We start from the raw sequence: 26768 nt of genomic DNA, 5'->3' as shown, positions 1-26768 counted from the left end.
GGAATGATGTCCCTTTTGTTCTTGACAGGAGGGTTTGGATACTTTTGTCTGCTTACAGAAAAATGCATGAGAGATGTAAACAGTTAGAATATGAAAATAAGAATTTAAAGGAGCAAGTCAGCCATAACACATTATTGCAAAATAAAGCTGAAATTTGCCAAGCTGTTACAGGAGAATCTGGCTTTTCACATTCTAGTAATGAGGAGGTTAAAAAAAGGTGGGGGCCAGTGTGAGCCTCATGAGCAGATCGTAGTTCTTCATGCACAGAGTAGCCCACAGTTTTTGGCAGGAGATGAAATGCATACTTTAAAAGATTACACTGAGCAAGAAGTTGACAATGTTACCGGTATATTCAGACCACTCTTGCAGAGCACGGTGTGTACAATTAAGTCAAACAAGACACAGGTACTGTCGCAAAATGTGCAGTTCTGGGAATTCAGTGGAATCCAGAACATAGAGAGATGTTGTTACAGGAAAAACAAAAGATTTTAGAGTTTGATACTATTTGCACTAAGCAAGAGACACAGAGTTTCATTAGATTGTTTGATTTTTGGAAACAGTATAGCCCTCATCTGAGTAAAATCTTAACGCTTTGGTACAAAGTAACTAAGAAAAAACATGGGTTTGAATGGAGTGAAGCGCAGCTGTGTGCTTTTTATTCATCAAATGAAATAATTCAACAGACTTTGCATGTAACTGTTCAGGGACAATTTACAAACTGGAGTATGTGGCAGAAACAGGGATTTTGGACTAGAAAACTGTCTGATTTTGGGGAGCGCTATGCTCGTTTTGAAAAACAGCTTTTGCCTTGTTTTTGGGCTCTAGTGGATACTGAGCAAATAACACTAGGCTATAATGTAATTCTGAAACCTGAAATATCAATCATGCAGTGGGTGATGAGTTCACCTAAATCTCACCGTAAAGGACATGCACAAGAGGCTAGTAGCATACACTGGATTTGGTACATACAAGACAGGGTTCGAGTAGGACCGGCAGGCACTATAGCCCTACATGAACAGGTGTCACAAGCCCATGTACAGGATGAGGAGGGAGTGCAGGCGGTACCACAGGTAAAAGAGCCACCAGTGAAATGAAGTGCACCATTTGAATTCTTGTCCCCAAAGGATAGAAAGCATGCTTGTTTTACCAATGATTCATCCAAATATGTGGGTACTAAAAGACATTGGAAAGCAGTGTCATACAATCCAGTTACTGAAAAGTTGTTGACCACCACAGGAGAAGGAAAAAGTAGCCAATATACAGAGTTGTACACTGTGTGTCAGACTCTCAAGCAAAAGCTGCCCGGGACGTGTCATTTTTACACTGATTCTTGGTCCAGTGCCAATGGATTAGCCGTTTGGCTTTCCACATGGCATGCACATAACTGGTTCATTTATTCAAAGGAGGTGTGGAGCAAAGAGTTGTGATCAAAACAGTGCCAACAAGGAAGATATTCATAGGATTAGGGCCCTCACAGTGAATCCATCAAAGTAATAACACATTCCGTTTATGGCACGGTGCTTCTGACAGGAGGATCTTCCTTAGTCCTCCAATGTTTCAAGGGAAACAAAACAGAAAAAGAACAGGTGTCAGAGCACTCGTGATATCACAATTAGAAGTTACTAATATGTCCAGTCTTCTTCGTAAATTGACAAACGCGTGTTTGTCTCAGAATCCAGTTTTATTCGTAATGTTCTAATATCCCCCATAAGAACAGCCAACATGTGTTTCATCCTCTGAGAAGTTTCTCTCTTAAGGACTTAATCAGGGCTGAAAATAGAATAGAGTAGTGTCTATATATATGTTACAGAACGATGGTTGGAGCAGAAACTGGACCAAATTCAAAAGTGACAATAGTGCGATACACAAATACATGATCTATTGTGACTTGTGTGATAATCATCAGGAAAAGAGCTAATGACCCAGTTAAAATATAGTATAACCCACAATTTTTATAACACACAGGGAAACACCCTGATCAATAAAAGAGTTTTGGTCTAAAGGCAAGAATATCATGTGTAAAGATCAAAGTGCCGAAGGTTCATATAATAAGAATGTGCACGTCACCATCGAAAATCTAAATTTAAATAAAATCCACGTGAATATAGCAGAAAGGGACCCCGATTCGTGTGAAGTATTATAATTAAAAGTTTCAGAATATAACAAAATTAACGTCGAGGAAGAAGTCCTACAATAACACAAAGGGGCGAGAAAGCCTCCACTAACCTTAGTGTCATATATTCAATACAAAATAGTCATAATGTCGAGGTAGTCTCCTTTTGTATCTAAGATGGATTGAAGAGCACATAAACAATAATGTGGTCAGCCTCATCGCGTAGACTCCCAAATATCTTATTAAAAAATGTTCTAGATGCCGAAAACCAAAATACATGAGGATATCCAGTTATTACTAGATACCCAATCTCTCACCTCTCATATGAGATCTAATCTAAAGTAAGCTTCGGAAAACAGCCGCGCGGTCCAATTCACCCTGCAGCGTTCCCGTATCATAAAGCAGCATTGTATCAGAACGCCCGGGAAACGGACGTCGATTTGAAGCCTGCCCGCGTTGAATGGAGAAATGGAGAAAGGGCTAAAGCTATCAGAAACGGGCGCCATATTGAAATGTCTCCATTACTCAGTATGGAGACAAAATGCATATTTGTTTGCCATCTAACGGGTCTCTAAGTCTAGGAGAGTATGGTAACGTCCAAAACGGGCGCCATATTGGAATGTCTAACACACTCAGTATGGAAATAAAATCCATTTCGATATGCCATCTTACGGGTCTCTATGTCTGAGAGAATGGGGTGACGTCCAATGAGTCATAATAAGAGGTAAAGAGGGTCTTAATAAATAAGGAGAAATGTTAGTGAGACAACCATCCAAGTAATTATCACTATAACTAGCAGAGATGATCCTGTTGTCATAAGAGCAAAGACAATAGTGAAAATTTGATTATAATTATCCTGCTAGTCCATGTAAAAATCTATAAGCCCTATTGTTAGTATTGATCTCCGGCTCACGAAGATAATATACTCCCTTATACCAGTGACGTTGTTGGGATCAGTACAAAAAAGGAGGACGATGGAACGTGTCACATTGAAACCATATGTAACCTATAGTGAGGCAAAAACAAAGTCAATTCGATATTCAGTGAGAATCGCAATGTTATTGTATCCTCCAAATTAGTATTAGTGTATTTACATTAAATACTGAGAATCTAACGTAAAATCACAGTTTATACAATTAAACATGCGTAAGAATTGACTATGAGTATGTTGTCTGCACATAGATAGGAGCACCGTACAGTACACACACAGATGAGAGTTCAGCCATAAACATAGTTATTGCAAATACAATTGTGCATTATCTACCAAGAAGTATTAAGTGGAGGTGCATTTCTAATAGACTAACATTCAAAAACATTTTTTGTGAGAAATCACAGGAGGGCCAGGTACATTTCAGTCAAATTAGAGAATAAATTGAGGACAGTAAGTTAATCCCCTAAGTAATATTCAATCTCAAAGTTGGTGTTTAGGCCATCTTCCACAGCTCTAAGTTTTAAAATCCAATAGCATTCCCTTTTTCTGAGCGCTAGTTCTCTGTTTCCCCCCCTAGGGTCTCTTTTAATGAGATCAAACCCAAAGAATTCGAATCCACAAGAGTTGTTACGTTCAGGGCAATGTTGCATGTGATTTACTATGGGGTATCTCCCATCATCTTGTCTGAGGGCTCTGAAATGTTCACTCGCCCGGATTTTGAGTGGTCTGATAGTGCTGCCTATATAATATAGGCCACAATTGCACACAATCATATACACAACGAAATTGCTGTCACATGTGATATTGTAGTTAATATTGTATAGCACCCGAGTAGAGCTCCTGAATGTGGTGATACCTGATTTGGCCCATCTGCACATGCCACAATGTCCACACTTGAAAAAACCTTTACTGCGGTTGCTCAGCCAGTTGCTGAGGTTCTGTTTATTGCGAAAACTGGGGCATAGAATATTTCTGAGAGTTCTGCCTCTTCTAAATGTAAAAACCGGGGTTCTAGGGATCACTGTTCTCAGATTGGGATCGGCTTTCAGAATACCCCAATGTCTGTTCATACATTTCTTAAGGAGCGTCGCTGGTTTCGTATAGTTGACTATACATCTAATAGTATTGTCTCTACGTCGAGGTTTATGACAAAGTGTGTCCGATCTCCTAAGATGCATCGCCCTCGTACGGGCATTGTTGATCACATTGGAAGAATACCCCCGTGCCTTAAATCTGTTGCTCATATCCTCAATACATTTATCAAAGTCTTCTTCAAGGCTACAATTGCGTCTTGCCCTTACCATCTCACCATAAGGTATTGAATTGATTTGGTGGATTGGATGTGCACTATAAGCATGTAAAATGGAGTTACAAGAGGTGCTTTTTCTGTAAAGTCGACTCTCTATTTTGTTGTCCCGGATAAAAAGTTCCACATCCAGGAAGGCAATTTTAGACACACTGTGTTTGGATGTGAAATGAATATTGCAATCGTTATTGTTGAGATACATTATAAATTCGTTTAGTTTTTGTAGATCACCTGTCCAGATCATCAAGCAATCATCGATATATCTACCCCAATAGAGTATGTCCGTCATCCAGGAACTACCCTCTTTGCTCCAGATCTTATTTTGCTCGAACAGTCCCATAAAGAGATTCGCATATGCTGGCGAGAATTTAGACCCCATGGCGACACCTTGTCTCTGGCGGTACCAGTCATTTTTGAATAAGAAAACATTGTCGTTCAAAATCAGATCAACCATATTGATTAGCATTGTCGTGTGGTCATAAAGTCTCGCAGGTCTCTTATATAGAAAGTAGCGCAGGGCTTCCTTTCCTTGTTCATGATTAATACTGGTGTATAGAGAGGTAACATCTAGTGTAACTAAGATCATACCTGGCTCCCACGTCATGTCTGTTAATATGCTAAGTATGTGTTTAGTATCCTTAATGTACGATGGTAAGTTGATTACGAATGGTTGTAAGAAAATGTCAACATATTCCTGGCTGAGCAACCGCAGTAAAGGTTTTTTCAAGTGTGGACATTGTGGCATGTGCAGATGGGCCAAATCAGGTATCACCACATTCAGGAGCTCTACTCGGGTGCTATACAATATTAACTACAATATCACGTGACAGCAATTTCGTTGTGTATATGATCGTATGCAATTGTGGCCTATATTATATAGGCAGCACTATCAGACCACTCAAAATCAGGGCGAGTGAACATTTCAGAGCCCTCAGACAAGATGATGGGAGATACCCCATAGTAAATCACATGCAACATTGCCCTGAACGTAACAACTCTTGTGGATTCGAATTATTTGGGTTTGATCTCATTAAAAGAGACCCTAGGGGGGGGAAACAGAGAACTAGCGCTCAGAAAAAGGGAATGCTATTGGATTTTAAAACTTAGAGCTGTGGAAGATGGCCTAAACACCAACTTTGAGATGAAATATTACTTAGGGGATTAACTTACTGTCCTCAATTTATTCTCTAATTTGACTGAAATGTACCTGGCCCTCCTGTGATTTCTCACAAAAAATGTTTTTCAATGTTAGTCTATTAGAAATGCACCTCCACTTAATACTTCTTGGTAGATAATGCACAATTGTATTTGCAATAACTATGTTCATGGCTGGACTCTCATCTGTGTGTGTACTGTACGGTGCTCCTATCTATGTGCAGACAACATACTCATAGTCAATTCTTACGCATGTTTAATTGTATAAACTGTGATTTTACGTTAGATTCTCAGTATTTAATGTAAATACACTAATACTAATTTGGAGGATACAATAACATTGCGATTCTCACTGAATATCGAATTGACTTTGTTTTTGCCTCACTATAGGTTACATATGGTTTCAATGTGACACGTACCATCGTCCCCCTTTTTTGTACTGATCCCAACAACGTCACTGGTATAAGGGAGTATATTATCTTCGTGAGCCGGAGATCAATACTAACAATAGGGCTTATAGATTTTTACATGGACTAGCAGGATAATTATAATCAAATGTTCACTATTGTCTTTGCTCTTATGACAACAGGATCATCTCTGCTAGTTATAGTGATAATTACTTGGATGGTTGTCTCACTAACATTTCTCCTTATTTATTAAGACCCTCTTTACCTCTTATTACGACTCATTGGACGTCACCCCATTCTCTCAGACATAGAGACCCGTAAGATGGCATATCGAAATGGATTTTATTTCCATACTGAGTGTGTTAGACATTCCAATATGGCGCCCGTTTTGGACGTTACCATACTCTCCTAGATTTAGAGACCCGTTAGATGGCAAACAAATATGCATTTTGTCTCCATACTGAGTAATGGAGACATTTCAATATGGCGCCCGTTTCTGATAGCTTTAGCCCTTTCTCCATTTCTACATTCAACGCGGGCAGGCTTCAAATCGACGTCCGTTTCCCAGGCGTTCTGATACAATGCTGTTTTATGATACGGGAACGCTGCAGGGTGAATTGGACCGCGCGGCTGTTTTCCGAAGCTTACTTTAGATTAGATCTCATATGAGAGGTGAGAGATTGGGTATCTAGTAATAACTAGATATCCTCATGTATTTTGGTTTTCGGCATCTAGAACATTTTTTAATAAGATATTTGGGAGTCTACGCGATGGGGCTGACCACATTATTGTTTATGTGCTCTTCAATCCATCTTAGATACAAACGGAGACTACCTCGACATTATGACTATTTTGGATTGAATATATGACACTAAGGTTAGTGGAGGCTTTCTCGCCCCTTTGTGTTATTGTAGGACTTTTTCCTCGACGTTAATTTTGTTATATTCTGAAACTTTTAATTATAATACTTCACACGAATCGGGGTCCCTTTCTGCTATATTCACATGGATTTTATTTAAATTTTGATTTTCGATGGTGACGTGCAAATTCTTATTATATGAACCTTCGGCACTTTGATCTTTACACATGATATTCTTGCCTTTAGACCAAAACTCTTTTATTGATCAGGGTGTTTCCCTGTGTGTTATAAAAATTGTGGGTTATACTATATTTTAACTGGGTCATTAGCTCTTTTCCTGATGATTATCACACAAGTCACAATAGATCATGTATTTGTGTATCGCACTATTGTCACTTTTGAATTTGGTCCAGTTTCTGCTCCAACCATCGTTCTGTAACATATATATATATAGACACTACTCTATTCTATTTTCAGCCCTGATGAAGTCCTTAAGAGAGAAACTTCTCAGAGGATGAAACACGTGTTGGCTGTTCTTATGGAGGATATTAGAACATTATGAATAAAACTGGATTCTGAGACAAACACGCGTTTGTTGTCAATTTACGGAGCAAAGAGTTGTGGCAGGAAATTTGGGAAATGTTAGAACAGAGTAAAGTCATAGATGCACATTGTCCCATTGACTCATTAGAACGCTGGTCCAATTCCCTTGCAGACAACAAAGACAAAAGTTCAGAGGCAAAAGTTTCAACCCAGAATTCTGACTTGATGGGGATGGCTAAGTGGGCGCACCAGAAATGTGGACACCTGGGAGAAAAAGCCACTTACAGGTGGGCAGAGATTAGAGAGATGCACATTCCCCTAGATTTGATAAAAAACTGTGATTTTGCAATGTCCTATTTGTCAGCACACACAACAGAGATCTGTCCCACAAACAATCAAAGATCAATTGGGGAGAGGAAAGTTACTAGGACAGGTAGAAATCAAAGCTATTCTGTTAAATAGTGCAGAAGCTGATTTATTCATACAGAGTTGAGACAGAATTGTCCAACTTGTCATAAGTGCAGTGTATGAAGGATTGGTAAGGAAGGGGACTGTCCCAGCCCTTCTGACAGTTACAAGGAAATGGAAGTTCAGCAGACAAAAATATCAGTGCTAAGGTGTGGGTTGAATCCCCAAATGGCCATTCAAAACCTGCAGAAATTATAGCAAAGGGCCCCAATGACATTCTCTGATTATAAAACAAGGAAAGGAAAAAGGAGAGCACATTTCAGATGACAAATGTTATTTGCAAGAAAAGTCATACTTGTTTCTTTTACAGATCCTACTACGACTTGCCACTGACCATGAGTGTGCTGTGTGGTTTCCATTTGGGCGTTTGCTTGTGGGGTCGAGGGAGGGAGCGCATCCCCAACCTGAACCTGATTGATAACCATTGTGCAACGCTCCTGCTGCTTTTAAAGTACAAAACGTATAGATCCATTTTGCACAAATTGTGCTTCACAGATCAAAGTTCTGCATGGGATCAATACAGAGTACCATGGATGTTTTGCCAACTTGTTTGATTACATTCTTCCACTGGAACTAAACCTTGGCTTGGTATCATCTGATGACTGCTGCCAGTCTCATTAAGCAAAACTGCTGGTTGGCTGGCTGTTTTCGTGTGGAAACCTGACTTTTACTTACATTCCAGCATTCCTTCCAGGTGGCCCATGTACCTTTACAGGATGAGACCTCATGATGTTTTCATCTAATTCTACACCAACTTGCTATCCTAGAGACACTATTCAATCAGTTATTATCCCAATCAGAATATATAAGGTTCGGCCTTTTCATTGTAGGTGTGTCTGATTTAAATGTTTATAAGATCAATACGTTAATCCACTTCCATTGCTTTCTAATGATTGCTTTTAACATTGCATTACGTTGCTGTATACAATGCGAACCGGATTTGCTTATGTTTCTTTTTTTTTTTTTTTTTAATTAGAGAAAAGTACACAAAGTAATTGATCAAAGGGTGGAAATGTAGTAAAATAGGTATGTTGACCACTGACTTTGTGTTGCACCACTATGCATATTAGTTGTTTAGTGTTCACCAGTTGCAGATTACATTTTGTATTCAGTTTAGCTGCCTATTGACTTTATTGTGGCGTTAAACATTGCAGTTGAGCTGTGTTTTTCCACATGGTAAACTGTGCTTCTTTTTCGTATTTCTTTCTCACCGAACAGTTAGTCAGTCAGCATTATAAGAATGTACATGTTTTTTTTCAGTGCAGGGAACGGTTCGGCCTTGGGAGGACAGCCTTGAAATGTTGGCCAGTTTTCAATGTTTTTCTTCCAACTCTGACCTACAGTAGCCAGCATGTTTGAATATTTCTCTTTCATGGGAGGGTTTTTTCCCAGAAAGCCCTTTCGGTTCTTTAAGGTATAAAAAAAGGTGGCCCTGCTGAGTAGCGAGGGAATTTCCAAGACCTCGGTCAAGATTAGACATCGAATGCCTGACACACACACTTGTCCTGTGAGGGTGGATATCTCTTTCTCGCAGTTGAACGGGCCATCTTCTTGCTGGCATGAGAAAGATGAAGTGCTTCGCAGGCCCTACGGTGGTGAATTTTTACTTTATTCTTTGCTATTATGCTATAATATAATCACATATATTTGCTGTGTACATTGCAGTTGAGAATCCTTTTTGATATATTGTCCTTTCCTTGCTGTAACTATTTTTAAACGTGTGCTTTCGACCTACTAATCTCATTTTTTTAGGAACTTCATGGTTAAGTAATAATAAATGTCTTCTTTGAACTGAGAAATGATTTTTGTCAGCTTGGTCATTAGTGAAAGCAAAACACCTACTACGCAGTTCACAAGTTTCCGTTTGAGATCATACGAGATTACACAATGCACCCTGTAGTGTGTCTTCACTATCTTACTTTCTCCAAAAAAGTATTTGAACACAAAAAAACAGACAAAAAACATGGCCCGATCGCTAGCATCATCATACCCATGGAATCAATGCCATTCCCTAAACCAACGACAACTAGCTGATAGTCCCCTTCTCAGACAACACCTGAACCAGGTTCTCTGGCTGCATGACCGAAGTCGCCAACTGGATGAAAACCATCTGTCTCAAACTGGAAACCTAGAAGACAGAAGTCATGATTTTCGACAGAAACTCATTGTTGTGGGACTCTACATGGTGACAGGCAGAATTCGGACCGGCATGCACCTCTACCACACGATCAAGAACTTCGGTGTTACCATTAAAAAACAACTCACCATGAACACCCAAATCAAAGTTGTCACTGCCTCCTGCTTCTAAATCATGTAGATGCAAAAGAAAATCTTCGAATGGCTCCCTATCAGCACCAGTAGAACAGTCACCCAAGCCCTCATCACATGGAAAATGGACTACAGAAACACCATCTGAGCCAGAATTACCATACAACTGACCAGGAGTCTCTAAACCACAGAACTCAGCAGCGAGGATCACACTCACCCTACCATGCAGCACGTTCAACCCAGCACCTGGACTTCTATACAGAAACAAGCTCTGTACAAACACTTCTCACACACACACACACACACACCTTTAAAGCCCTATACAACACAGGCCCAGTTTACATAAACAACCCCATTACATTCCACAAACCCACCAAACACCTCCAATCATCTGGACTAATACTCACATATACGCAGAATCAGTTTTGGAGGTAGGGCTTTCTCCTACATCACTCCTGAAGCGTGGAACAGATTGCCACCAAACATCAGAGCTGCTGCTTCAAATCATGAATTCCACAAGAATGTGAAGACATGGATCCTTGAACAGACTCAGACTAACCTAGCCCTATGCCAAGCCAGGATTGCCCCTGTTTCAGTGCCACAATACCCTCCTGGATGATACAGCACTCTACAAATACACATAACATAACATTAGCTACTGCTAGATCTTGCCTGGTAAGTAACTGTGCGAAAAATAGAAATGGGAAAAGTGAACCTTAGTTCAGGCCTGGGTTCAGGCTCACACAATTAAATAAATTTGCTCCAGCGATCCGCATAAATGGATTCTATGTAAAGTTTCTGGAAGCCAAGATGAATTCCAATGGAAAAGAGGCATTCTCACTGGATGCGGGGGACATGGGCCTGGGCGAGGGTGGCTGAGTGGATTTCTCTGGTTGGTCGGTGGAATGTGATGCGGTTGTTGATATAGGCGGGTCTTTGAAGCGTCCTCTTTACTGGATGGGGATTCAGTGGAGGACCCTGATGAGGGGAGTGATGCTGGTTCTTCTTAGGAGGTTGAGGACGAGTCTTGCTGCACCGTTCTGGGTGGTCTGGAAGCGGTTCATGAGCTCCTTCGTGGTTCCGGCATAGAGTGGGTTGTTGTAGTAGATTCGGCTGGAGATGAGGGGCTGTGTGATTATCTTCCTGGAAGAGATGGGGATCCATTGGAAAATCTTGCGGTGCACGCAGAGGATGTGGAAGCAGGCAGAAGAGATGATGTTGATCTGTTGCTTCATGGTAAGTTGGATGTCCAAGATGATCCTGAGGTTGCATGGTGGCGTTGTCGTCTGTAACGGATGAGATGAGCTGGGGACTGATTTTCAGTCCGTGGGTACACTGATGTCCACCGGTGGAGTCATGTAGGTGTTGAAGAGAGTGGGGCTGAGGGAGGAGCCGTGGGGAATGCCACAAATGATGTCTTTGGGTGCGGAGTCGAAGGGTGGTGGGAGGGTCCTCCATGTTCGGCTGGAGAGGAAGGCGGATATCATTTGAGTGTGCTGTCTTCGATGCTGTGGAGTCTGGTGATGAGTGTTGGGAGATGGTATTGAAAGCAGCCGATAAGTCAAGTAAGAGGATGAGGGCCGCTGTTCCCCTGAGGTCAAGAAGATAACTAATGTCATCGGTTGCTGCTATCAGGGCGGTTTCGGTGATGTGGTTGGGCTGAAGCAGGATTGGGATGGGGCAAGCAAGTTGTTATGTTTGAAGAAGTCCGTGAGCTGGCAGTTGATGGTTAATACTTTGGCAGGGAATGGAAGGAGCAAGATTAGGTGATACTTTTTTAGCTCACTGGGGTCAGCTAAGGGTTTTTTCAGGAGGGGTTTGACCTTTGTGTGCTTCCTGGCATCGGGTATGGTGGCTGTGGAGATGGAGTTGTTGAGGATTTCCGTGAGGGATGCTCTGATCAATTCTCTTCCTAGGGTGTAGAAGCTGTGTGGGCAGGGGTCCGCAGGGGATCTAGAGTCATGATGGCGATGGTGTCTTCGAGGGAGAGCTGCTTCCATCCCGTGATCTATTGGGAGGGTGAGGGTCGGGGGGTTGGTCAAGGTCAGTGGGCTGGGACTCAAAGTTGCTGTAGATGTCAGAGATCTTGTGGTGGAAGTAGTCTGATAGCTCGTCGCAGAGGTCTTGGGAGGGCTGGATCGTGTTCTCTGTGGCAGAGGGGCAGGAGAATTCTCAGAGGATGCTAAATAGTTCTTTGGTGTGGTTGGTGCTTGCCTCGATGCGGTGGTGAGTGTTTCTTTATAGGTCTCCCTGAGTCTGTGGTGGTATCTGTTGAGGGCAGCCCTGAAGGAGTAGAGGTTTAGCGGGGGTCTTGTTGGAGCACCAATATCTCTCTAGTTTTCTGCAGTGACATTTAAGGGTTAGAAGTTCTGGGGTGAACCCTTTGCCTAGCTCCGTGGGTTTACTGCTGGTGATGCTTTCATAGGGGTGACTGTCAGGGACTGAGGAGATCCAGCTGGAGAGGTTTTGGACGCAGAGTTCAAGGGAGTCTGCAGGGATGGGTCTACTTTCTTGGAAAGCAGCGATCCAGGGAGTTTCTGTGACTTGGCCCCAGTTGTGGCTGGGGAGAGTGGGGGGGATCTCGTCTGGGCTTCAGGTAGTGCATCGATGCTGAAGTGGAGAATGATGTGGTCAGTCCAAGTTAGCTCTGTGGTGTGGGAGAATTGAATTTGGCTCTATCCTTGATTGAGAAAATGAGGTCTAGTGGGGCGAAGTCTTGGTTGGAGTTGCGGAAGCTGTGGCAGGGACGGCGGGTGTCTGTAGGCGGGTGTTCCTCTGAAGGTGGTGTTGGCACCGGGTTTTATCTGGAAGTTGAGGTGTTCCATGATTGGTGTTCTGTCATCGTCCGAGGCAGTGCAGTAGAGGGAGTCCTTGTGAATGCGATGCCTCCGTCATGTCTGCTGGGTCCGTGGATCACCTTGTATCTAGTGGGGTGTTGCGACGGCTATGTCTGGTGTGGATGCAGGGGTGAGCCAGGTTTCAGTGATAAACATTATGTCAGGAGCAAGAGCGGTCATGGTGTCCTAGATTTCGGTGGTGTACTTGCAGAGGAATCGGACGCTGAGTAGTGTGCAGTGGAGTTGTGGTTTGTCTTTGGTTGTCTGCTGGGTGGTAATTTCGGCGGTTCCTGCCTCGCAAGAGACCCAGCAATTGAGGCAGGAGAAGGAGCCTTTAGTGGAGTGAAGTGCGGCGGTGCAGCAGTTGGACTTCTGTGTCTTCGGCATGAGCTTCCGTATCTCGTCGGGTGAATACCGGCGGCAGGCTGCATATCCAGGTTTCCTGCCACTGGGTGCGGTCCAGGTGCGAACGGGCGCAGACAGGCTTATGCAGTGACTGCCATTAAGTAGGTCCTGGGGAGGACAGGACACTGCAGGAGGTGGGCGGGTAAGGGAGCATGCGAAAATGGCGGGAAAAAGGTGGCAGGACCAGGGCATGCAGAAAAGGGCTGACAGTAAGGCTAACAAACAGAAGATAATCTACAGACAACAATTTGCAACCAGGCAACAACAAGCAAGCAAGCAGGACGAGACTAATGGAGCAGGAAGGAAGAGCACTAGTGAAGTGCTCAAGGTGCTAGCACAGGCAGGGTGCAGCGGGGGAGCAAGGCACAGGACCTCATTAATTAATGAGAGCGCTGGCCATCCAGGCTAGTTTCATATTTATACATTTGAAAGTCATCCACAGACTACAGTACCATAGGTCCTGACTGTAGAAAGTGGGACTCATGCGACAATCTGACATGTCTATGATGCAGTTTCATACACAAAAAATTGAAATGAGACCAGGTCCATACATTCTGATTAGCAGTGCATGGGAAACTGTCAGTTGTAATTGATGCACAATTACCTCTGACCGCACAGATAGCATTAATGCCCATCAATGGGGTGTGGTTCAATAGAGGACATTGATACCAAGGGCATATGTGCAAAATATAGGAATTGCTAATTGCAATTCCTAGTGTATGAAAACATACAAGTCTAAAATAGCGATTCCTAGTGGGTCGCAAATTGACCTACCTTATGAATATTAATAAGGTAGGTCGCAGTTTGTAACCCATTAGTATCTGCAGCCATCAAAGAGATGGTGGCCTTCCGGGGTCAGCAAACCACATCTGTGATTGCTTTTTAATAATTTCCTTAAGGAAAAACTTTTTTTTTTTTAAACATCTTTCTTATTATTTTCTGCACATCAAACGATAGCATCTACAATTGTCACAATAGATTACGGTTGATCCAGCATAACATATAACATGAATAACAATACAGGTCTTATCTCCATATATTTTGCATATCTTACAACTTGCAGTTAAATCGCTTGATCTCTCCAGTATCATTCTTAGCAGGTGACGTATACTTTCTTATTTTTACATGTGTTACTCGGTTGCGTCGGGGGACGGGCCAGAGGTCGCTTATTTATTTTTGTGTGTGCTTGTTCCACCAATGCATGTTGTGGCCATGTGGGATATTTTTATTTCATGTGGGGTTATATATAATCTGTGTCCTGTATGCTTTTCCAAGTCTCTATCACTTTTCATGGTGGACGCTCATCATTTTTAACCTCCATTTTGGCCACAAATGTTTCCCAAACTTCGGACCCAGTATGTTTTTGGCCTTCATCTAACATCTTACGTAGTACCTGATACTGTGCGTGCCCAGCGCAGTGTCAAGGCACGCCATGTTTTCAAGTCCGGTGGTTTAGATGCTTTACAATTCATAGCGATTAACCTTTTATACATTACAAAAGCTAGATCTGCAAACCTATGCATGTGTTTATGCTTTTTATCCCTCTTCCTGACCCCAAGCAGGCAGGAGCCAGGATCTAGTGTGAATATAAGGTCTGTAATATCTGATATATCAGTCACTACCGCTTGCTATTCCGAATCCAGGGAACCACACTCCCAGACCATATGGTAAAAATTAGCTGAGGGGGAATTACACCAAGGACACTGGAAGTCTGCCTTGGGGAACATACGCTTCAGCCGCGCAGGTGCGAGGTATGTTTGATGTGTGTAATTAAACTTAGTGTATCTAAACCGTGGGTTTCTTGACACATTGCGAGTATGGACTAAAGCCTGAGACCACTCTTCAGCCGTCAATTGGTTCGGTAATACAGTGTTCCATCGAGTTCTAACATTTTCTAGTCCGTTTAAGGGGAATGTATTTAAGGCTTTATACGTGTTTGTTATAACTTTGTTCTGATTGTCGTATGTTAGCGTGTGATGTAATAAAGAGGACGTAGTAGGTTCCTGATCCCCTGACGACCATGCCTTCTTAATTAAGTGGCAAATAGAGTAATATGCCATAAATTGGCCTATTCCTACTGAGATGAGTTCTCTCATAGCTCTGAACGACATTAGCTTTCCGTCTTCAAAACAGTCTCCCACTGTTAATATACCTGCCTCTGACCAAGTCCCAGTGGAGTACATGCCCGCTATGTTCCCTTTCCCTGGGATTTGCCCCAAAGGGATAAGGGGGAGTATGGGGTTCCTTTTTGACCCTTTTTTACGTATTTTGTCCAGCATTCGTGTGCAGTTGTCATTAATAAATTACCAGTTGCCCCTTTTGCCTGGGCATTAAACAGCCACTCCAGCAATGGTTTGCCATGCAGCTGCTTCAGGATCCATGTGGTTTCAGCTGATTCGGGTCTATGGAGCCAGTTTAAGATCCACTGCAACTGTGCCGAGGCGAAGTACAGTTCAAAGTTTGGGGCTCCTAGTCCGCCATCACTTAACGGACGATGTAATGTGGTGAGGGCCACTCGTGTTCTACCACTCCCCCATATAAGTCTCAGTAAAGCTGCATTTAATTCTCGAAAAAAGCTTTTGGGTACTAAAACCGGTGCTTAAGGAAAAACATGATGCTTTTCAAAAAATAAAGCGAAATGTTTAAGTTTCATTTTTTGAAGAGCAGGCAGTGGTCAAAGGAACTGTTTCTGGCTTTAATTGAACTGTGGGGACACCTTCCCATTTGCAAATGGAAATCACCATCTTTGAGTTGTTAGTAAAATATGAATGTTTTGCAACCATAATTTGGTCGCAAACCATACATACATAGAGACCCTCCCAAATACTGAATTGCTACACCCAAATTGTGATTGGTCCCATAGAATGCACACATCATCTATGTCAGAAGAAGGAAAGAACAACGTGACTTGAAAGTCAGAGGAAGGAGGACATATTAAATGTTTGTGCTTCCATTTTTTAAGATTCTTTTGTAGAAAGGGCCTTGTGTGCTAAGACAATATTGATGGTAGAAGGCAGACATCCATTAGATACTAACTAACTAGGTCAAGGATAGACAGTTATGTTGTCCTAATCAGAGCAGGACAAACCTCCTTTTACTCTATTTGACAAAGGTTAGGATAGAATCAATCGGGATTTAGAGATGTCTTTAGCTTACACGGCAAGAAGGACCATAAGAACAAGTTACTTACCTTCGGTAACACTTTTTCTGGTGGATAAGAAATCTATTTGTGGGTTCCCGTTGAATGCTGCGCATTGGGAGAATTCAAAAGGTGAGGAATCCACAGGTAGCTGTATCCATCAGAATGCAATATATTGCCTAAGGGAGCTGTGATAAAGATGAAAATTAATGCTTAGCCATAAAGGAATTATACTTTCTGTATTTCAGGATTGTTCCACTGCAACCGAGATAGCCAGCAACACTTTTTAGTGTTGAATCACCTGTATCATTGAAGACATGGCCAACACATGGTCAACAAGACACCTTCCAGCTGGAAATGTGCCAAAGCAACATGCCTCTCCGCTGAGATAGAGTCAGTGAATTACTCTTAATCTTTCTCTGTCAGCATCTTCATACACACTTTGGCATCAAGATAACTGAGAATTTGTGGTCAACTGTAGACGTATTCATATCTGAAGTACTTAATAAGACAAGAAAGAGTTGAAGCTATCATGTCCTGATATCCCTATGCAGCCAACATGGGACACCTAAAAACACCTTTTCTTCCCACCATACATCACCTTTTTTATTTTCATCTATAATTCTATTTTTTAAATCAATACACTAAACAGAGCAATGATACATTTATGTGCACATTATTCACAAAATGGTATATTTGACAAAGCACTGCCAACTAGACAGCACTTTTCCCCCCACACATACGTCTTAGAACCATTCAGATAAAGTTAGCTTAACCATACCATCCCCTCTTGCGCACACCATTGCTTCACAGCTATACACCAGGTTAGTGATGCCCGTCTACAAAAGAAACTGTGCAAACCAAGATATGAACCACTTACATAGTTCAATTAAAAGCAGAAACATCATACTATACACCACCATACACAACAAGCTACAAATTATCCTTATCCTACAAATTATCCTTATCCAGAGCAAATGGAGGCATTGGGCAAAAATAGAAGTAAACACCTGTTTCTTATATATTTCATCCAGCAGGGAGGCAATAACACTATAAAAGGCCCGCAAAAAATGAGCTATCAAGGACTACCAAGGTTACTGATCTTGTTCCAAAAACAGCATATGAAACAATCAGAATAAAACTAGTCAAAGGGAGAACACCTATTCCACAAATCTGTAAACCTGAACTACCACTGAAGCAAGGATTCCTGTAAAAAGAGATGTTGTAAATGGTTGTCCAATGCCTTCTCTGTGTTACAGATCGGCTCATGCTAAGACAACTGTGGAAATGTGTCTGCTGACCTGACCTTGATCTAAAAAAAATTTAAAGCTATTCATTTCTTTGGAGTCGAGTTCTTTCGGCAACTGAGAATTGGCAAAGATAATATTTAACAAAAAAACTTTTCTAATTGACTTTTACTCACACATAATAAAGAATTAAGTCAGTTTAGTATCTAAGGGCCAGATGTAGGAAAATTGCAAATTGCGACTTGCAATTTGCGAGTCCTTCTGACTCGCAAATTGCAAGTCGTAATTTGCAATGCAGAACGGTGTCTCAGACACCGTCTGCGAGTCGGTATGGGGTCGCAGAGACCCACCTCATTAATATTAATGAGGAGGGTCGCAAATTGCGGCCCCATACCAACTATAGGCACTCGCAAACATGGAGGCCTCCTGTAGTCAGCAAACCTCCATGTTTGTGACTGCTTTTAAATAAAGCAGTTTTTTTTTTTTTTAAGTGTAGCCCGTTTTCCTTAAAGGAAAACGAGCTGCACTTAAAAAAAAACCTGAAACCTTTAGTTTCGGTATTTTTTCAGGGCAGGTAGTGGTCCCTTGGACCACTTCCTGCCCTGAAAAAATTGTGTTGGGTCCATTCACAAAGGGGAAGGGCTTCCAATTTGCGAGTGGGTTACCATCCACTTCAAGTGGATGGTAACTGCGACACCATTTGCGACCGCATATGCGGTCGCAAATGGTATTGCATACCACTACGAATCGCAAATAGGAAGGGAACACCCCTTCCTATTTGCGATTCTGAATTGCATTTTGCGAGTCGGTCCCGACTCGCACAATACATTTCTGCATTGGAAACACGCATTTGCGAGTCGCAAACAGCAGATTTTGCCGTTTGCGACTCGCAAAGGGCTTCCTGCATCTGGCCCTAAATGAGGTGACTTAATTATGTAATTAAGGTCTTAAGCACACAATTCCGCTCTCTTCAGTTGGTACATTTCTCGGAATGTAGCTTTAATGTTGTAGTTAGCTGCCAAGTGCATCGCGCATTAGCTATTGGTAAGAGTTCAGTGTAAAACTATTTACAGTGCCATACCTGATCAAACGCTTGGTCGATTTCCTCCTGGAGACATTCTAAAAATTTCTCATTTAGGTCAATCAGCTCTTGTATATTACTGAACACCACAGAGAGTTGTTCTTGTGTTAGTAACCCAGCAGACTGCATTGGGACGTAAAACTCCTCTTTGATGATGCGTAGATCCTCCCCATAGCTGGATTCCGTGTTGATGAACTCTAGGACAGCTTCCTTGCGCTCTGTCCTGCGCTTCAAACATTTCTCACACAAATTGTCTCTTCTCTTGCTTTGTGCCTCATTCTCAGAAGCGCATTCTCTCTCGCCACAGTCCGTGCATGGCCTATAAGCCTCCCAGGCTTCCAAGGTCGCCATTGTTTCAGCGGCCCTATTTCTCCATTTATTTGCCAGAGCATGGCCAATGCCGCTGTCTGTCCTTTCCACCGCCACTGATTTTGTGCTTCTTGTGCTACTGGTTTCGGTGTCATCTTTTTCATCGCTTATGCCCACTATGCCACTGTCTGTGCTGAGGCTGCTGAGATTACTCCATCGGTTCCTGGATCTCTGGGAATAACTTGGCATGCTGGTGGTGTCCTTCTCAAAACTCCGCCCATCAGTGCTACTGGCTTTAGCCAAAACTGGACCTACACACAAAAAGGATTGTTTTAGTTACATTTTCTTCTTATTTAGATGAAGCAGTCTATCATTGTGATGAAGCAATTGTTTGAGAAAAGAAACTATCAAATTCAATCTCGCGTAAAGCAATTGTCATGCTCTGCCGAAAAAAGGAAAGGCATTAAATACATTTCTAAGACATTACAAAGTTTACATTCTCACAATTTACCTCTCCTTACAGTACCTCATTATCCTGAATTCCATGCTGTCCTAACATATTTAGGCATAATTAATCTGCAACTGTGCTCATTCGATGAAAAGTATGATCTGTGCAATTTTACCTCTCCAATGGGCTATCCCTCCCACTCGATGTGTGCGTCACATAAAAAAAACCAGACTAGATCAGTGTCAAAACCAGCGCTGAGTCAAGCCACATCCGGACTCTAATATACAAATAAAGCACCCAACCAACCCGAAACTGGAATCTACCGGGGGTAGTCAGCTGCTCTGATGTGCACTAGGGCTATTTTTCCACTTGAAAACTTTTAGCCCTTCTGGTACTATTCGATAACTTAAATAATTTGTTCCGTATACATTCTTCAATCTCTCGTGAAAGGCGAACCCTTAGCACTGTAGTTTTGTCATTTTCCTCAGACATTTGTCTGTTAATGTGTAAGTAGTACACAGTGGAAATACAACAAGTGTTTATGCCTTTTCGAAATGCTCGCAACTACTTATCTATCTACTATATGAACGTCTTATGTTAAGAAATGTACAGAGCAGTCATGGGAGGCATCTCGCACTAGCTTAAGAAAGGAATATGTTTAAGACAGTGAAATACATCTAACTCTTAATGGCGTGGTCGTTTTCCTTTACTCAATGAGAAGACGATATCATTTGCTTGTAAACCAAACACGCTTAATCAGTTTGCAGAACGAGCCTCGCACTGCTTCCGCATTCAACTACATGAAGAGCAGTTATATTTTGTAGAAACGTGCAGCGATCTTCAAGCATTTTAAATGACTTTCTCTAGCTAACACCTTTGCACGTGATCACGATGAATGGAATTATGGTCAATTGAATCAAATTTTATGTGCTGCCATATGGATTTCTTATGTTGTATACAAAAGGATTGCCAAACCTCACCACAAACAAAAATATTCAATCAATATATTTGTCTTTTTTTAGGGTCGAGCCTGCGTCGCATGCGCTTGCGAGACGCTTTAGTAGATAGAAAAGGGCTCGGAGCTCCGTCCATGTTACGTCAGTGTCTTTCATTGGTTTACGGGCTTGCCTTTCAAAATCTGTTTGCTTTCATTAGAGGACGGCACGCATACGTCATGCCTTTTCCAGTGGTTAGCCCTCCTCGAGCGCCGCAACCAAGTACTGAAAACATGCGAGGCTCACCGTTTCCCGTCAGGTTTTTGGACTACTTTTTATCTTTTTTTTCGCAGCACGATCTCGCTTGGCAGACGTCCAGCACTTTGCATGACATTGACCCTTTTACATAGTTAATTGCACTTTTGCCGGTTACGTACTTAATTGCACTTTTGCCGATAGGTTTCACTATGAGTGAACTGTAGCAGCGCGATCACACTCTTTTTTTGCATTTTTTTTTCCATCTGCATGCTGACTTCAACTGTCCGTGCGAGTGAATTGTAGCAGCATGATCGCGCTGTATTTTTCCATTTAATGTGGCAAGAAAAGTCAGGTTGGGAGTTTACAACTGCTAATAGCTGTAAATCAGAGAAATGTGAGACCCTATTGCATTGCAAATGCTTGTTTAATTTATGGTGCCCAAAGCCAAACACAGTATAATTAATGTAGACTTACCAACATACTGAAGGGTGGAGTGATGGCAACTCAGTGTGTCTTGGGGTACTTTATTTTACACCCTAGACAATAACTGCTCTAAAGCACTTTATTTTAACTCCAGAATAGGTGCTAAAGTTTTAATTGAGTACTAGACAATGTGTGTGACATCGCCTTTGCTGGCCTTTAGGATAAGTGCAATTCCCAGGATGAACTACTCAGCACCCTCTCCCAGACATGGCACAGCTATCAACATCTTCAATGCCTTCAGGTTCGATTAAGAAAATAGTCAGTGTCTGTATTTCTTCATCGACAGACTTCAGAAAGTATACTCTATCTTCCTTTCTTTGACCTGGCTTAGCATTGCCAGAATCACCAATTGAGCACAGTTCAAGTCACTGTCTATTGCTCATACCGGTTTTCAAGAGGACGTTATGATCCTAAATGTTTCAAATCACTACTCTGTTCCACCTCTCCAAATCTTCTGTAGGTGACAACTTGTCTGCACTGCTTTTGACCCTTACATGCCCTGGTCAATTTGAGGCACATAACCCCACCTAGATTTCTGCAAGGCCATCAGGAACAGGCTTGTTTCTCATAAAGTATCACCCGCTAAGCTGAAGCCCATTTTGCCACCCGAGTTCTGTGACCACCATGTTGATGTGCAAAGCACTGCACAAAGAGCTTAAATGAAAAAAACTAACTACTCGCTAGCATGAACAAAAGGAGACTCCGGCATTGCTAAGCGTCTTACCTCCATCTTTTTCCTGCCGCCGCCGGTGTGCATGTAGTCTTGCTGCCGCTGCTATCTTCATCTCTAGCTGCTTCCTCTTCACAGCATCAGTTGGCATTGGGTCACTGAAGTGAGGTCTCAGACGGCATTCTCTCGGAGTTTTCGACGTGTCTGCGGTTTCATGGGCTATATCCGAGCTTGACCGGCGACAGCTTTGATTGGTGTGCTACAACAAAATATATAAAAGAGAATAACACTTTAAATACACAACTATTTTGTTTTCTTTATATTCTGAATTTGTGTCAAATGAAACAAGAATGTGCTACAGATGCTTTGTGAAGAAGGCCTCTGCAGGGAATGAATGCTACTACTCCAACTAGTAAAGACCTTTTAAAAACATGATTACCTTTCTTTGTCTCAAAAGGTCTAAGTGACTGCACTATTTGCAGCTATGAGGACTATTGTGCACTTTTCTAAATTCTGCTCACAATCGCTCCTCCATTATCATTACTGCTGAACTTCAGATTATCACTACCGCTGTGCTTGGTTATTACTTGTTCTCTGCTACAGGCCAAGGTGCATTTTTGGCACAAGGAACAGAAATGGACTGGTCTCAGACCACATTAAGCCAGGTTGGGAAGGGAGTGGCGGGGGGGTTGAAGGGGCATGCAGGGGCATCAAGGCCACAGCCTTAAGTTCTACAGTTGTTTGCCTATGATGTCACGGAGTTCATCCTAATGTAGCACTGCAAACTAAGTTAAGAGCACCCCCTACAGCACTTGACTCTCAGTGGTAGGGATGGTAGCAATCACAGGCTTTTAAGTGTGGTACTGTGAGGGGACATCAAGCTCAGAACTCAACTAACACCCACCAGAGCAATAAAGGACGTTAACCCAGTAAATATATTTTTAGGAACAAAACTACTTTAATACACTCAAAACGAGATACTACAGCCTTCAATATATCAGTACTAATCCACAAGTACCAGGCAACTGTACTCATAACTTAAGGTCCGCCTTCACCTTAACTCTGTGTAATACAACTGTGGCCGGTTTCAGGCATTAATGCAGGGTGGCCCCTCTGGAGTTTAGAAACAGTGCCTTCAGTTTTATAATTTCTACTCTACATGTGGTTCTCACCAGTGAGAGTCTTTCACTTCTCTGCCAGCCATTGGAGTGCCTGCAGCAAGCATTCTGTCTCTTCATCATCTTCAGTGAGAGCTGTGTGCTGGCTACCAGAATGGGGCACTACGACTCAGCTAGTCCCCGTGTAGAAGCCTCATACCTGCTGCATCCAAAAGAAGTCAGCAGGCTCTGGCATTGCTGATAGTCCTCAATGGTGCGGGGAGAGCTGGGAGGAGTCAGAGGTCTCTAGGCTGCCACTGGAACTTCTCAGATAGAAGGGTAGGTATGACTACACTGATAAGGTAGCTTAGTCCAGTTTGGGGTACAGCTTTTGAAAAAACAGCGGCGCAATCCACTTGGGCATGCTTTGACAGTGCCACAGTCCTCCCACTTCTGAATCACGGAGGCACAATCTCCAACACACTTTGGCAGTGCCACAGTCCTCTCACTTAGAGATTTAAACGGCAGAGTCCACTTTGATCACACTTCAGGACAGTGCCACAGCACAGGCCACTGCTGGCAAGAAAGGTAACGCTCCAGTTCAGGAGCAAGCCGGTCGCTCTCGCTCAAATCTCTTCTGGGCAGACAGACCCAGAGCTCTGGGGTGAGCTGCTTCTTGCTTGCCCTTACAGTCAGCATCTTCCTGAGGGATTGGCTCACTCTTTCCCTTTTCTTAATAGGTAGGCCAGCTTCCAGGCACTTCAGCACAGGAAGACAGCTCTTCCTTCCATGTCGGACTCAAGGTGGGATACTAGTTATCAGGAGTCACCAGCCCTGCTTGTACAGCAGTCTTCTGGGAACTCTGTGGAGCCCCCCCCCCCCCCTTCAGTGGTCATAGAGAATATGGATCTTGAACAGGTAGGACAGTGGCTCCCACCTTCATATAGATAAAAACAGAGTGGATGCATAGTCTTTGCGTTTTCAGAACTGATTTGGGTTGGTTCTGCTTTCATGAGTCTTTTTCAGTCTGCCTTTCAGACTCTGCCTTTGTGTAAAATGATGCGCCTCACAGCAATGATGTCTCCAAGCTGGAGCAGCCACAACCAAGGCACAAAAAGGAGTGTCCATTCTGCAGCTGGCTATCGACAATCACATTGACAGTCACCTAAAGGACCCTTCACACTCTGAACAACATAAACTGTTACCCCCTTCACCCTGCATCAATTAACAGATAGCAGTGGTCAAGATGTCTCATCAGCAACTCCTGCTGCAAAAGGGCCTAATTGAATTTGTAAAGAAAAGCCATCTCATCTTTTCCAACTTTAGTGTCTAGGTCTCCTCCCACCAGCTTCAGTAATGTCAGCAATACCCTTCCACTGACTATGAAAACAACCTAACCTCCATCTTGTGAATATGAAAATACCAGAGGATCCAAAAATGAAACCAAAAGTCACCATTACTCTGATTCACTCATGTACATGATGCAGTTCACACACACACACACACACACACACACACACTGCTAGAAACTGGGTTAGCATGTAGCATCAGAACTATACATGAGTCCTCCAGTAAGTATACATTCTGTGACACAAATAAAAAGATACAGGGTCTAATTCAGATTACCGCGTAGAGGTCACAACGGTGGTGGATATCCCATCCGTCTGAACCTAAATTCCATAGGAAACTATTGGATTTAGATTTCAGTAGACGGGATATTCGACACTATTGTGACACAGTGCCCTTCTGACGAAATATAAATCGGGCCCATAGTCACATCTACAGCATCACAAAACACTGCATGCAGCCACCACTGCATCATATACTAAACCCGTGACACGGACAGCAGCCCACAGCCTAAACCATGAGATCATGCAATGTTCACTGCTCCAGGAATTCTCTCAAGTCAAAGAACAGGACTACTACTTTGGAGAACATGCTATATTAGAGTGAGGGTGGGGTCAAAATCAAAAACCAGCATACCAGATACTCACAGTGGGGCATTCATCACAGGAAAACGCACTGTACATCATGCGTGGAACATTCCCTTCCCAATTGCTTAAATTTCTGACATGGATGCAAAGTGCAAAGTCATAGGGTCACTGGCACACTGAAGAGACACTGAAGTCATCCAGTGCAAACAATACTCAAAATGAAAACAAATGTAAAAGTATAGACAGGGATTTACATTTCCACCTGAATGTTCTTTTACAATGTTTTCCAATTCACAAACATTCTCAGACATATGCCCTTGAAAGCTGTGCCAAGCACAGATTTCCAGGTGTCCCTCAGAAAATGTCATGTGGCACATTTCCTGGGCTCCTATTCCTGTCTACAGGTGGAGAATGAAGAACATGTTACGTACATTCGGTAATGATTTATCTGGTAGAGACATGTTCTAGTTGCAGATTCTTTAGAAATTCCCCCCGGCGTCAGCCTGGAGATTTTTCTTCAAGGAGTACCCCTGCGCGCCAGTAGGTGGTGTTGATCGACTCTATGTCCGTCATTGGCGTGGTGGCCGCCAGATACGACACTGCGGTTCATATATAGGCACCACACCGGAGTGTGGTGATGTCAGTTTCTTTTCACAACTTTCCGCACCAGAAGCGTAGAGCCATGAAGAACATTGACCCAGGTGTGCCAGAACTAGGGCCCTGAAAGGGAAGTCCCTGGGAACCAGTTCGCAGAGCAGGGAGGATGTGTGCGTAAGGAACAGATGGGTAAGAAGACCCTTAAAAAATCTTCCAACAATGAGAGATTTAACCCCTTCGCTGCCAGGCCTTTTCCCCCTCCTGTGCCAGGCCTTTTTTTGCCTATTTGGGGCAGTTCGCGCTTAGGCCCTCATAACTTTTTGTCCACATAAGCTAACCAAGCCAAATTTGCGTCCTTTTTTTCCAACATCCTAGGGATTCTAGAGGTACCCAGACTTTGTGGGTTCCCTTGAAGGAGGGCAAGAAATTGGCCAAAATACAGTGAAAATTTCGTTTTTTTCAAAAAAATTGGAAAAAGTGGCTGCAGAAGAAGGCTTGTGGATTTCCCCATGAAAATGGCATCAACAAAGGGTTTGCAGTGCTAAACTCAGAAGCTTCCTAGCTTTCAGGAACAGGCAGACTTGAATCAGAAAACCCAATTTTTCAACACAATTTTGGCATTTTACTGGGGCATACCCCATTTTTGCAATTTTTTGTGCTTTCAGCCTCCTTCCAGTCAGTGACAGGAATGGGCATGAAACCAATGCTGGATCCCAGAAACCTAACCATTTCTGAAAAGTAGACAAAATTCTGAATTCAGCAAGGGGTCATTTGTGTAGATCCTACAAGGGTTTCCTACTGAAAATAACAGCTGAAAAAGAAAAATATTGAAATTGAGGTGAAAAAAACATCAATTTTTCTCTACGTTTTACTCTGTAACTTTTCCCTGCAATGTCAGATTATGGAAAGCAATATACTGTTACGTCTGCTGGACTCCTCTGGTTGCGGGGATATATAGGGCTTGTAGGTTCATCAAGAACCCGAGGAACCCAGAGCCAATAAATGAGCTGCACCCTGCAGTGCGTTTTCATTCTATACCGGGTATACAGCAATTCATTTGCTGAAATAAAAAGAGTAAAAAATTGCTATCAAGAAAACCTTTGCATTTCCAAAAAGGGCACAAGATAAGGTGCTGAGGAGCAGTGGTTATTTGCACATCTCTGAATTCCGGGGTGACCATACAAGCATGTGAATTATAGGGAATTTCTCAAATAGATGTCTTTTTTACACACTCTCCTATATTTGAAAGGACAAAATGTAGAGAAAGACAAGGGGCAA

The 26768-nt window shown here is 42.6% G+C and overlaps 1 protein-coding gene across 5 annotated transcripts in view; it reads right to left on the bottom strand.

Moving 5' to 3' along the window:
• LOC138284937 (uncharacterized) overlaps positions 1-26768 on the bottom strand; it is a 374377-nt gene that overhangs the window by 52725 nt on the left and 294884 nt on the right. For all 5 annotated transcript variants that reach the window (XM_069224279.1, XM_069224278.1, XM_069224277.1 and 2 more), the window contains 2 exons: positions 21917-22121; positions 18760-19379 (listed from right to left, as the gene is read on the bottom strand). In XM_069224279.1, the coding sequence (XP_069080380.1) occupies positions 18760-19379; positions 21917-22121 (825 nt within the window). The remainder of the gene's footprint in view (positions 1-18759; positions 19380-21916; positions 22122-26768) is intronic.

Source organism: Pleurodeles waltl, chromosome 3_1 (genome assembly GCF_031143425.1).
Source record: "Pleurodeles waltl isolate 20211129_DDA chromosome 3_1, aPleWal1.hap1.20221129, whole genome shotgun sequence".
Classification (NCBI taxonomy): domain Eukaryota; kingdom Metazoa; phylum Chordata; class Amphibia; order Caudata; family Salamandridae; genus Pleurodeles; species Pleurodeles waltl.
The sequence above is the reverse complement of the archived record's forward strand: the minus strand, read 5'-3'. Positions and strand labels throughout refer to the sequence as shown.